The following is a 12,213-nucleotide window of genomic DNA, read 5'->3' on the forward strand; positions in this document are numbered from 1 at the left end:
AAAAAAAAGGGCCTAACATACAAAAGATTGGACACTCCGCAACTACGCTTTTGATTAACCCGGCGGCCGCTGGGCCTCCGCGCCACCCGCCGGCCGCTGGGGGGGGGGGGCATAAAGTTGCCCCCCCTTTACTTCTGCGACGATATCGTTGCAACGCGAAGAGATAGAGAAGCGAAACTTTGCACACATCTTCTAAATACCTAGCCGAGGTTGTGTCCAAATTTGGTGTCGATCCCATTTGAAATGACGTCACAGTGACGTCATAAGTGAAATTATAGATTTGCGACCTCATATTCCTCACGATACATCAACATATATGGGACCGAATATAAGGGCCGATTATTGGTCAGAAACTAGATGGAAGTGGAGTAAGATGTTTTAGGATGACAGCAGGGCTGTCTAGTCATTACAGTCGAGTTTCATGCTCAGCGTCATCAGAAACGGTCCATATCGGAAAATGACAAAACTTTATGACGTCACTGTGACGTCATCTTAGGTGCTACAACCACCAAACTTTCCTCAAACATTGCCTAGGTATCATTTGAAGCTATGCCAAGTTTCACGTTCGTAGCTCATCAGTTTCGGAGATATTTCACAAAACGTAAAGGGGGGGCAACTTTATGCCCCCCCCCCCAGCGGCTCGTGGGTTAAAAACAGCTACCCAAATCTACCCAAATATACAGCTAAAATACAAGCTACCACCCAACTAATGCATCCGTCACATATAATTAATCAAAACATACAGTTATCGCGTAAACCTGTACCTCTAGTCTAAAATAATAGGTCCTTCAGGTATTGCGGCCCTAAAGGTTTTAGGTACGGCCCTCCAGCAAAATAATGGTTGGTTAGCCTGTGTGCTTTTGGTGTAATAACTTTGAATGACAGAGACACTCCTGTAAAATGAGTCAATAGAAATGAGAAGAGGGTTCGTGCACACTTCGGCAATGGTTTTCAACAGCCATTAGACGTACCTATTCATCAATGCAGATCGCTTATTGTGATGTTGGCAACCAAACACTAAATACTGGAGGGCCGTACAATTCAATGTGACAAATTTTGTACGCCACCTTTACTGTATTGTACCTACTCCAGTGAGCGAATAGCACGAGCGTTAGAATAATGTTACTCGATTTCCTTTTTGCAGTTCACTCATTCTACGAAAAATCGACAGTCCCAAGGGTCCCTCGCTAAATAAAGAAACGGCTATCACTGCTTCTGACTGACCTCCAGACTTGTCCTCCAGATTCCCAGTGCGCTGGAAGATATCAAGGGCCAACTGGAGCGACTGAGTGCCAGTGGTCTGCTCAGGGGCACTCTCTCGGCTCAGCAGCAGATGGAACTCATCACAGGTCAGCGCCCCACTCACTGTGGCGTCCGCAGGTGCCTCACTGGCGCACTGCCTGCTGATCAGGGGTTATTGTCGGGCAGCAGTGACGGGTTGGTTAAATACAGCGATGTGAAATGTCACCCATTTGAAGCGTATTGAAGCGTGCCCCTGCACTTCCTTATTCACTCATCTCCAGGCTGCAAACCCGTGTTGGCCGTGTTACAGCTGAACTTGCTGCTCGAAAAATTTGAGCTCATCCATCAAACCATTTTCATTTCGAGGTGCGACGGTCTATGCTCCTACCTGCATTTTTACATCACCGTCTCTCGAGTACACTTCATGCCCAAACGGCAAACATCTGTCTTGACTCTCTGATTTTCGCCCTTAGCCCCGAAGTATAGCTGGCGCGACCTGACCTGACCCCTCCCAACAGGTGCCAGCGAGCTCTCCGACTGCGTCTCTGGCGCCGTGCACGTCCAGGAGTGTATCCCCGAGAGCGTGGAACTGAAGCAGAAGATGTTCGAGCAGCTGGACGCTCTGGTGGACGGCACCACGGTGATGTGCTCCTCCACCTCCTGTATCGCTGCCTCCAAATTCACCCAGAATCTCAAACACCGCAGCCGCTGCCTCGTGGCGCACCCGGTAAGTACCTTATTGTAGGTCGACGTTAGATGTCAGTCGGATACCAACTTTTCCGTATATCAGTATCAACCCGATGTGGATTTAGCATCTGGTTATTTCCCATATATTTTTCATTTTTGGCGGTCTTCTTGAAGCATCACTGATGCATTAGATGTTTCGAATTTGGTAAAAGTTGGCATTTCTCTCAATAATCCAACTCTGTTTACGCCTGGTTGGTTCATGGTTATCATATCGGTTTCCTGATTGTCTGCGACATCACTAGACTCGATGTCATGCGTGGGACTGCGTTTCGAGCTTGGTAACTCTGGTATGATAAGGCAGTTTTGTCGAGAGGCTTGGCTGTATCAATAAACATTTAAACTGGATAAACGGTCGAGCCATATGCATATTTATATAACGTAAACGCGTGCCCAGACTGTGCCAGCCCAACCTTGAAGTAACACTTTGATGTGAATGCTGCCCATAGCTGGCATACTACGTTTGTATTTTGTGACAATTATCAGCAGACTCTTCAACCAAAACTAATGCTATCGTTTAGTTTTCTTATCGATTTAAGTAATTTTTCACATGGTTGTTTTTGCCGTCTGTTGAGGCATATTACCGCCATTATAAGAAATCCTTACAATTTCCATGGGTGGAGCCCTATTTATTGACTTAGTCCGTCCATGCCGTCAGCCTTGCCCGTATCGCTGTTTTTTTTTTTTTTTACCATAAAGCGACAAAACCCGCCGACCTGCCCCGCCGTTGACAGATAACCCAGCCATCCCATATAACCACTATACACCAGTACATGGACCAACTCATGTTAATTCTCCCACCTGCGTGCATATGACCCCCTCGCCGGTCACAGGCGGACTGTTTCGATGTAGCACCCTCCCTGCCTAGTGCCTGTGATGCAGTCAAACTGTTCCAATGCTCCCTCTGCCGCCGTTTCCAGGTGAACCCGCCCTATTATGTGCCTCTGGTGGAGCTGATTCCGGCCCCCTGGACTGACCCGGAGGCGGTGACCCAAACTCGCCAGCTGATGATCGAGATCGGACAGTCACCAATCAGCCTCAACAAAGAGATGCCAGGCTTTGCCCTCAATAGGATCCAGTAAGAACTGGCGAAGGGATTAATAGTATCAATGTGCTTATTGATTCAGAATTGGCTAAATAACTCAAAATATTGTTTTTATCGTTGAATCGGTTATTATTTGTTACAAGCTGCACGTGTTAATAACGCATATGCTAGTATCATTATGACGGTGCCAAATCTGTGATAATCATGTTTTTTTCGTGTACCTTATATGTATATTGTTGAATCCATCAACATCAAAACAAAACATCACATCATAACTTGTAATCATGACTATTGATTAGTTTGTTTCGTTTTGTTGTATTTTCTTATATTTATTTTTCTCGACTGCTTTGTCGTTTTCCTCACCAGCACTATTACGCAAATCAGTTTTTTTATCTTACTAGCTTATTACATCCCCACTTCCCTATACGGTGTCTCCATAATATGCTCGTGCTCCTCCGCCTACGTGCAGGTACGCCATCCTAAACGAGTGCTGTACCTCGTCTCTGAGGGCGTGCTGAGCGCAGAGGACATCGATACTGTGATGAAGGACGGACTGGGCCCTCGGTATGCCTTCATGGGTCCGCTGGAAACGGCACATCTTAACGCTGAGGGTACGTCGACCTAGACTCTAGAGGATGTTATCGTGTCAGGTCACTGAATGCGGCGAAGTCTCAACTTATGCATTGGTTTTGTCGGATATAATTCGCGAATGGTCAAACTAATTTGCATTTCCTTAGGAATAGGGAAATAAGGGATATGGCTCATATCTACATGATTTGAAATGCAGCACTTGAATTACGTGAATAAGTGCGTCACATTATTGTTTATCAATGGCTCGCACAAATAGCAAACAATGAGCGGTTGATCTAATGATACCCCGGCTTTCAAACACCGTTCCAGGCATGCTCAACTACTGCGAACGGTACGGCTCGACTATTGAGGGCGTCTCCAAGACGCTGGGGCCCATCCCACACTGGGGCGGCGCTCAGGCTGAGGAGATCCATCGCCAGCTGACAGCGATGGTCCCGCTGGAGAAACTGCAGGTGGGAGCCGGCGCCGGTGAACGAAACAACCAAAAGCATAGCCATAGGCAACGACATGGTTGTGAACTATGAAGTTAGCCTTCCATCTTCTGTCAGTACGGTGGCTCCATTTGGTCAGCTCGACCGCGAAACTGATCTACTGCTTCAGAGTTCTGCCGCTAGAGGCGCTGCGGCAAGGGAACTTGAAGCTTGCAGCCTGGTAGACTGCTGTGTTGGCTTAGTTTTTGGTATGGTGTTAAGTTTTAACTGACCTTTAGTGTTAACAAAGTGGCTCGTATTTTTTTTCAGGAGCGCCGTGCCTGGAGGGACGCTCGCCTAACAGCCCTGGCTAAGCTGAAGAAGGATGCTGACAAATGAGCCCTTAGTCTCCGACTTAGCAATGAGTTGTCTTAGGATCCAACGCGTCCGGGGTACAACCGTATGTGCCTGACGTCAGATACCAGAGATATTATTTTGATAAAATACAAACATTGGGTATTAACGAGCGTTTTGTTGAGACTGTGCTCATCAGGGGTGTAACTTTTGCTTTTGAGATGGGGGTGCACTTGGTGATGGGGGCGACCTTCAGTGAGGATAGGGGCGCTTCCAAGGAGTATACATGGTGCATATCTCTCAACAGGCGCGCACACAGGATTTTTTAACGGGGGGGGGCACGACCTGCAAACTGGGGCCCTCCATGCCGAAGGACCACAGACCCCAGCCAAAAAAGTTCCCCAACGTGATTATATTTCGGTCGACTTGAAACTTAGCTTCTGTCGATACATGATAAAACAATTTCTTCAGTTCCCGTTCAATTTTCAAAGCATTAAATGCTCCATTTTTGTTTACGCAGCATGTTTCATTCAAATACGATCCAGTGAGTCGTTATCACCATTTTAATGTCTCTCAATTTCGGTAAAATGCTTCGGTAAATGCTAAAATAAAATGTTTGTTGGTATATTTCGAAATTCAGACCTAAGAGTGATCACCATTTTGTGTTCCTCCAATTTAGTTTGAACACAGTCTGATGCTGCAAATGGGATTGCAGTTCATTTATATTAACCCAAGGCCCTCTATCCGGCGCACCGATAAACGGGTGTCAAGGCTTCTACTTATAGGTACAAGAACTTTTCAAATAAAATGAATATTTTTTTCATGTGCAATTTTAATTGTAAGAGCACTAAACACCCCAATGTTAGAGTCCAATGGTACAAAATTGGGTATTACAAAATGACATTAAATTCGTTTGCACGAATATCAATCAATCAAATTTATAACGAAATTGCATTTAGCTTTTTCATTCCGAAATTTTATAGAATCGGGGTGCCCTTTTTACGCTCGGCGACTGATGACACCCACTTTTGCTGGAATCACCTCTTTTATTGGGCGCCTTTCTTCTGCTGGGGTCGCCTCTCTCTTGCTGAGGTCACCCCTCTTCTGCTCGGCGGGACTTGCTTCTGATGGGCGCTCCTCCTCTGCTGGGGTCTCACACTTTTCTGCTGGAGACTGACACTTCCCTTCCCGGGTATGCCCTATTTTTCTAGAGGCGTCCCTCTTCTGCCGGGCGAGCCCAACTTCTGCTTAAGTCGCTCGACCTTTTCTACTAGAGGCGCCCTTCTTACTCGGCGAGCCCAACTGCCGCTTGAGGTGTCCCATTTTTATTGTATGCGCCCCCTTCTGCGGGCAGCGCCCCTCTTTTGCGGGGCTGCCCCTCTTCTGCTGGAGGCGCCCTCGCCCATCTTCTGGTGGCGGCGCCCCTCTTCTGTTGAAACCGCCCTCTTCTGCGGGTGCGTACTCTTCTGCTGAAGGTGCTCGGCAATGTCTGTTGGGGGCATTGCTCTTTTGCTGGGGAGCCCCTGTTCTGCTGGGGATGCCCCACTTCCGTCGGGGCCGCTGGGGACGCCCCTGCTGGGGGCGCCCCCGGCCCCACTGCTGCTGGACGAACCCAACTTTTGCTCCAGGTGCCCCTTTTGTATTGGGGCGCCTCTATTCTTTAGGCATCCCTCTCCTGGTAGGGCGCCCCTTTCTGCTGGGGCGGCCCTATGCTGGGGGTACTCTTCTGCTGGGGGCGCCCCACTACTACTGGACGAGCCCAACTTTTGCTTGAGTAGCCCCAATTATATTGGAGTGCCTCTCTTCTTCTGGAAGCATCCCTCTTCTGGTGGGGCGCCCCCTTTCTGCTGGGTGGCCATTCCTGTGTTGAGGGCGCTCCTTTTCTGCTGGAGGCATCTCTCTTCTGGTTGGGCGCCCCCTTTCTGCTGGGGTGCCCTTCTTCTGGTAGGGCGCCCCTCTGCTGGTGAGGCGCCCCTTTCTGCTGGGGTCGCCCGTGTTCTACTGAGGGCGCTCTTCTACTGGGCGAATCCAAGTTCTGCTTGTGGGCCTCATTCATTCCTACTAGGGGCGCCTCTCCTCCGCTGGGGCGCCAGTCTTATGCTTGACGATCCCAACCTACGTTGGAGGTGCCCCACTTCTGCCTCGGGCGCTCCACTTTTGCTGAGAAAGTCCCGTTCTTGCCGGGGTGCCCCTTTCACCCATTTTTGGGGAGCGATACGACTGGACGCTTTCCAAGCCCGCAGGCAGCACGACGCCGGTCACGAGACGGAATGTAGCCGGGATATCACCCTCACCATCTGCTGCTCAAGAGCTTATCGGTGTCGGGCAGCGTGTGGGGCGCCGCTTAGCCTATGGGGGTGCACTTTGACGTGATGGGGGTGCACTTTCAGGGGATGGGGGTGCACCTGCACCCCCATACATATAGAAAGTTACACCGCTGGTGCTCATTGCCACTGAAAGACAGCTAAAATGCTTTCTATTTGTAGGAAGTAGTGCTTACCTACGTTTCAATGCATTACCACCCCTCATTCAGCATAGATGGCGCTGGGGATCTTGAATAGCGACTTCAATCACCACACAGGTAATGTGCCACCGACACCGAGTGACCGCAGACAACGAATAATGATAAACTTACAAAAAAAGTTAAAGCAAAACTCTTGCTTCATGGTTTGAGCTGGCTGGCTATTAGGCGCTTAACCCTCAGCTGAGGTTGACTGTTTTAGACGTTTTAGTTGAACTCACCCGATTGAGAGAGGTAAGTTCAGCAAAAGTGTCAAAACATTACATCTGCTGTTTGTCTTAGTACTTTCACCAGACACTCAGGCTCACAGAGAGTGTCTCAATTGGGTAATGTCCAGCTTTGCTCCAAGGCTGCGAGGGTCGGGACTCTGAATTCAGCCACCTCCATGCTTGTTTAACATACCATAAATCATAATATAGATTTGTATGGTATAATATTTAAAAATCGCTAGATCTACACTGATATCACAAATTCTAAGGGGGCATTCAAATGCATTAACTCCTTAGTATATGAAAAATACAACTTGCAAGTTTGAAATTAAATATCTCTGAATTAAAGCTATTCTCGTTATTGTGAGTGTCCAAATCGGGAACTATAAGCCAGTCATTTTGTCACTTTTATTCACGGTAGGTATGAACTGTATACTGTTCAGCGTGCTCGCGGTGCGGTGACACAATCTGATATCGGCTATAATGTCGGCAGACGGTCTGTTGTGACTTGGGAAGCAGAGAGCGGGATGGCTGTCAGAGAAGGGAGAGAAAGAGAGGAAGAGAGAGAGAGAGAGAGAGAGAGAGGAGAGAGAGAGAGAGAGAGAGAGAGAGAGAGAGGGAGGGAGGGGGAGGGAGAGAGGGACCTCATCAGAGCAGTCGGGGCTGAGCACGGCAAAACCCGATGAGGCCGTCACGAACAGCTCCCACAGTCTCCAAATACTTCGGAAACAGCTGGAAGGTAACTAAATCGCAGCAGACATCCAGCGCTGCTGAAGTCTGTTTTATTCGGGTAGCCTAGCAACCAGTAGCAGAATATTGCACGGAGTATATTGAAGAATGATATCGGAATTTGCGGAACTACCTACATATTTAAACGACGCATGCCAGGCTCACTGTATTTTATCGTTCACCCAAATGCGACTCAAGAAGATCACTCTCAGTTTTATACACTAGGGAACCATAAAAGGTTAACCCTCGCCGGCACAGGCCATTTTGAGTCCTTCGACGGCACAAGGGGGGGATTGGTTGGTACGACCCCCCTCGCGTTTGGTCCCTGATGGGGCTAGAGCTTCGCGGAAAAAAACGAGCGTGTTGCCCGTCACGAGAACAAGCCAATGATACCCAATTTTAAGGTCCTAGGTCATCGGTTGACCTTCCAGGTCAGGTCAATGACCCAAAAATCGGGAATATCGGGACCTGTTAGAAAGTTGTAAAGCGTGGCTGCTAAGGGGGTTTCCGGGATGCTGATCACGAATATCGTGTTAGTTTTGATCACAGATGATGTCGTTAAGCGTTTAGACCAGGTCGGGTCAGGTCAGGTCAGGTCAGGTCAACCGGTAGGGGTCGTGACGGGTATTCGTAGTACCTGTCATCCACCTCTGACAGCTTCGTAACATGTTACGAAGGCACCAAAACTACTTCGTAAATGTTCAAATGGTTGCTAAATTCGAATTCAGCTCCAAAAACTAGCCTAGAAACATGTCAAACTCGAAAAAGTGAACCGAGGTCAACAAAGGTCAATGACCTGACCTGACCTTCAGGTAACCTTGACACCCACCCTAATGCATGGGAGCAACATTAAATCACATGTTTGAACGTTTGAAACCACGAAAAGCTTGCAAACGCGCGGTTAATGCGAGCCGACATACGCCGAATCGCGATTTCGGCCACAACATGGTCACGGAAAAGAGGTCACAGGTCAAAGGTCATTGGGGTCAGGGTCATGAAATTTTCAGGGTAGGTGTAAAATTGAGCAATGCGAGGATACTTAAAGTTTCGTCGCGATCGGCCGCTTTTTACGCGAGTTATTCGCGAAAAACCTTAGGGGGTTGCTTCAACCCCCCCCCCCTGTGCCGGCGAGGGTTAAAGTGAATCTTGGCACGATATTTTTTTCCAGAAAACATTCTTTCCTGCTCCATAACTTTAAACTCACTCTTCGTTTGTAGGTCACCGCTCTCCATCACAAATTGAAAGGGCGGCTATTTTCGTCTCCAAGCTGTCGTGTTCCACCGTAATGCGACATTGAGCGGCCGTCCCGGCTTTTCACGCAGCGCCGCAGGCATCCATCTTTCATTACTGGGTTACAGCCATCCATCGAGCCCTTCGATCTATTTTGAAAAACGGTGGCCAGTGGCGGCTGGCAAAGTGCAATTGCTCGCCGTCAGAAAAGCATCGCGTGCCTCTATCGGCTGCAGTCGAAATCCATTGGGCTCGCTGTCGTCCGCTCCCGCCCCGGCCCTTCCCACAGCGCCCCCTCCCCCTCGCACTGCACTGTTCACTGATGGCAGTGCGCCGGACGACCGTCCATCTAAAGCCCATCATTATTAACGGTGAGCCTATTGGTTGGAGCGCCGGGGAAGCACTGCCCAATCCATAGGTTTAAACATGTATGGCACTGTCGATAAATTCGATAGCAGATGTGCGGTGGACGTTGTTATCGGTACGGCCGCGGCCCAGTTATTGCATAAGTTATGTGATTACAGTACTGCGTCGATCACTACGGCGAAAAGAGCCGTTTATACTAAAAAGAGCTGTTTGCAGCCAAAGTAACGTCATGACAGAATGACGAAGGCGTGGAATAAGGTGGCCTGAACTTGTGAAATGATGATCTACTGGACGCCGCTGATAAATCTGAGCTTTGTCGGGAATATAGTTTGGAACTTTACTTTTCAATGCATTAGTATGTAGGGCTGGAAAGAAATAAGAAATACAAAAAGTCAGTCTGAAAACACTGATGAGTAACGGCAAATGTCTGCATTGTGGGCATATTCTCTTATAATCTCGTAAACAAATCTTTAAAAGAATAGCTAACGGTAACGGACTGGCCTATTCTTTATTCAAGTTTTGTGATTCATCAGTACTATACGCTGTACGGCTGTATCATCATCAGTACTATACGCTGTATACATCAGTACTTATATAGCTGTATTTGTTTTCATATGATGATATTAATATCTCCCATACTACGGTGACACTCCGCCACGCCGCGCCTCAGATTCACTCAGTAAGGCTGTTCTAACGTGCATCCAAGCCCCTCGTTGATCCGACAGAAGGAGCAATCACCAAAGGAGCTGGCTGCCACTCAGAGACAGCCACAGTAATCTTCACTGGCATACAAAGTACGGTCCTAATCATCAGTCCCAGTCCCAGTTTAAGTACATTTCGAGTTAGTTATCACCACCGTCATCACCACCGTCATCACCACCGTCATCAGTACCAACGTCATCACCAACGTAACCGTCGCCTTCACCGTCACCATCACAGTCGCCATCACAGCACCTCTTCTCTGGCCCAGTAGAGCACCGTTCCCGAGTGAACCGATTCCGGCTCGATCCACGGACTGTGAAGGTACGGATTCTCCGTGGCCTCCGGATTGGTTACCATCGTGCCCCACCAGTGGGCGTCGAAAAACGCGTTGGTCGTCAGCACCGCCTTGTCGTCTTCGCGGCTGTTCAGCCAGGGCATGCGTTTCTCGATGCCTAGATGCTTGTAGGTCCATCGATCGAACTTACGGACAATGCGAACGTTGTCCTGCGAGCCGGTTTCGTCCACGAAGCTGTACTGACGAGGGGCGAGCCAGACGCCGCCCCAGCGCTGGCGGCCCGTCTCGGCCTGCGTCTCGATCCGGTAGGCGAAGCGGTCCCCTGTGCCCAGATCCCGGATGGCATCAGCGTGCCACAGAATGGAATAGTTGTCCTCCAGCGATGGGGACAGTTCGCTGCGGCGTAAGACACTGAGCAGATCCCAGCCGTCGCGGGAGACCGCCGTCAGCAGCAGCGTCCAGCCGCCGCCGTCGTGGCTGAAGTCGCACAGCACCGGCACCGGCATCCCGGTGAACCAGTCGACGCCGTCCTGTGGGTGACCGCCCTGGTCCCGCAGCTGCAGACAGGAGCGGGCGCAGGTGCGCACTGCTGGCTCCTGAAGATGCGTCTTGTTACTCGGAAGGGCTAAGGGATGTTGTTCACAGTCCGTTTTCTGTCGAGATTCGACATCGTTGATAACTTCATCGAAGCGATCCCGCAGCGCTCGGAGCTCTTGCAGTAAGGATGTCCGTTCTGTGGGTTCAGTACATTGCTGCTGTCCAATGGATGACTGCTGGCCAGCTGCTGGCGTCAATAGTAGCAAGAGGGAGATGAGTTGACACTTGAAACTGTTAATTACCAGCATGGTAGGAATGCGTTCCTCGAATACACAGTAACTTTGGTATCTTGATCATCCAAATCCAAACAGTTGAGCATCAATAAAACACGCACCCTTTTTCTTGAGTAACACTTGACAAAATCGCAAAGACTGTGACTCCTTCCGCCACAAAAGTCTACACACCACAGTGGATTGACCGACACTGTGGAACTTTCGCTTACTGCAGCGCTGTGCCGAATTCCAAACAAGACTTCGCCCTTACTCTGTTTATTTGTTCTGTTCAGCTGATCCCTAGCCTGTGCAGTGTGTATTATTATGCAAACAGCAGGCGAAGCATATAGTCCGAAACACAAATAGAGGGTCTTCCTAGTGTGGGCGTATGTTTAACAAAAGTCCACATGCAACAGACAGACATATTACATTATGGATAAGAGCTTCATGAAATGTGCACCTAATTATTTCAGGACCTTGCCTGAAGTGGCAAATGAAGGAAAAATATATAGGTAGGTGAAAAGACCGACTCGATTTTTTTTTTCAGGCCTGCGCTTCTGGATCCCTCGCAGGTTCGCGGAATCGCTACTACTTATACTCAATTCGTGATGCCAAGACAGTAACGGTACGCGTCACGTAACGTCACTTAGTCTCTATATGGAGCCGGCTGATGGCGGCCGTCATGGCGGGCGGGGTGCGCCGGTATCGCCGCAATCTGGCGCACTGCATGCGCCGCGATGGGCGCCGCGCTGTGACAGGCCCCGGTTCACGACCCGCTGCCGGTCACGGGCGGCTGGCCAACGTTTCACTCCGCCCAGCCCAGTTTCCGTGCCTGGCTGCTCTCCGCCGCCGCCCGCCGCTACCGCCACCAACCAATGGCGGCGCACTAGCGGCGAAAATGGCGCAGCTCTCCTAACAGGGACTGGCGCTTCGGCAAGAGCCGGATCTTGCTGGTGTGAAGTTGAG

At 49.5% G+C, this 12,213-nt stretch overlaps 1 protein-coding gene across 1 annotated transcript; it reads left to right on the forward strand.

The window, feature by feature from the left end:
• Positions 1-1,230: 1,230 nt before the first annotated feature.
• Positions 1,231-4,555, forward strand: LOC122375227 (lambda-crystallin homolog; the record flags this gene model as incomplete). Its single annotated transcript, XM_043354498.1, is given in 7 exon segments — positions 1,231-1,349; positions 1,761-1,969; positions 2,907-3,064; positions 3,501-3,520; positions 3,523-3,642; positions 3,932-4,074; positions 4,363-4,555. Coding segments are annotated over 7 exon segments (838 nt in total), but the record flags the coding sequence as incomplete, so codon positions are not given.
• Between the last annotated feature and the right edge of the window lie 7,658 nt (positions 4,556-12,213).

The sequence above is a fragment of the Amphibalanus amphitrite genome, unplaced genomic scaffold, assembly GCF_019059575.1.
Source record: "Amphibalanus amphitrite isolate SeventyFive unplaced genomic scaffold, NRLGWU_Aamphi_draft 001799F_arrow, whole genome shotgun sequence".
Taxonomy (NCBI): Eukaryota; Metazoa; Arthropoda; class Thecostraca; order Balanomorpha; family Balanidae; genus Amphibalanus; species Amphibalanus amphitrite.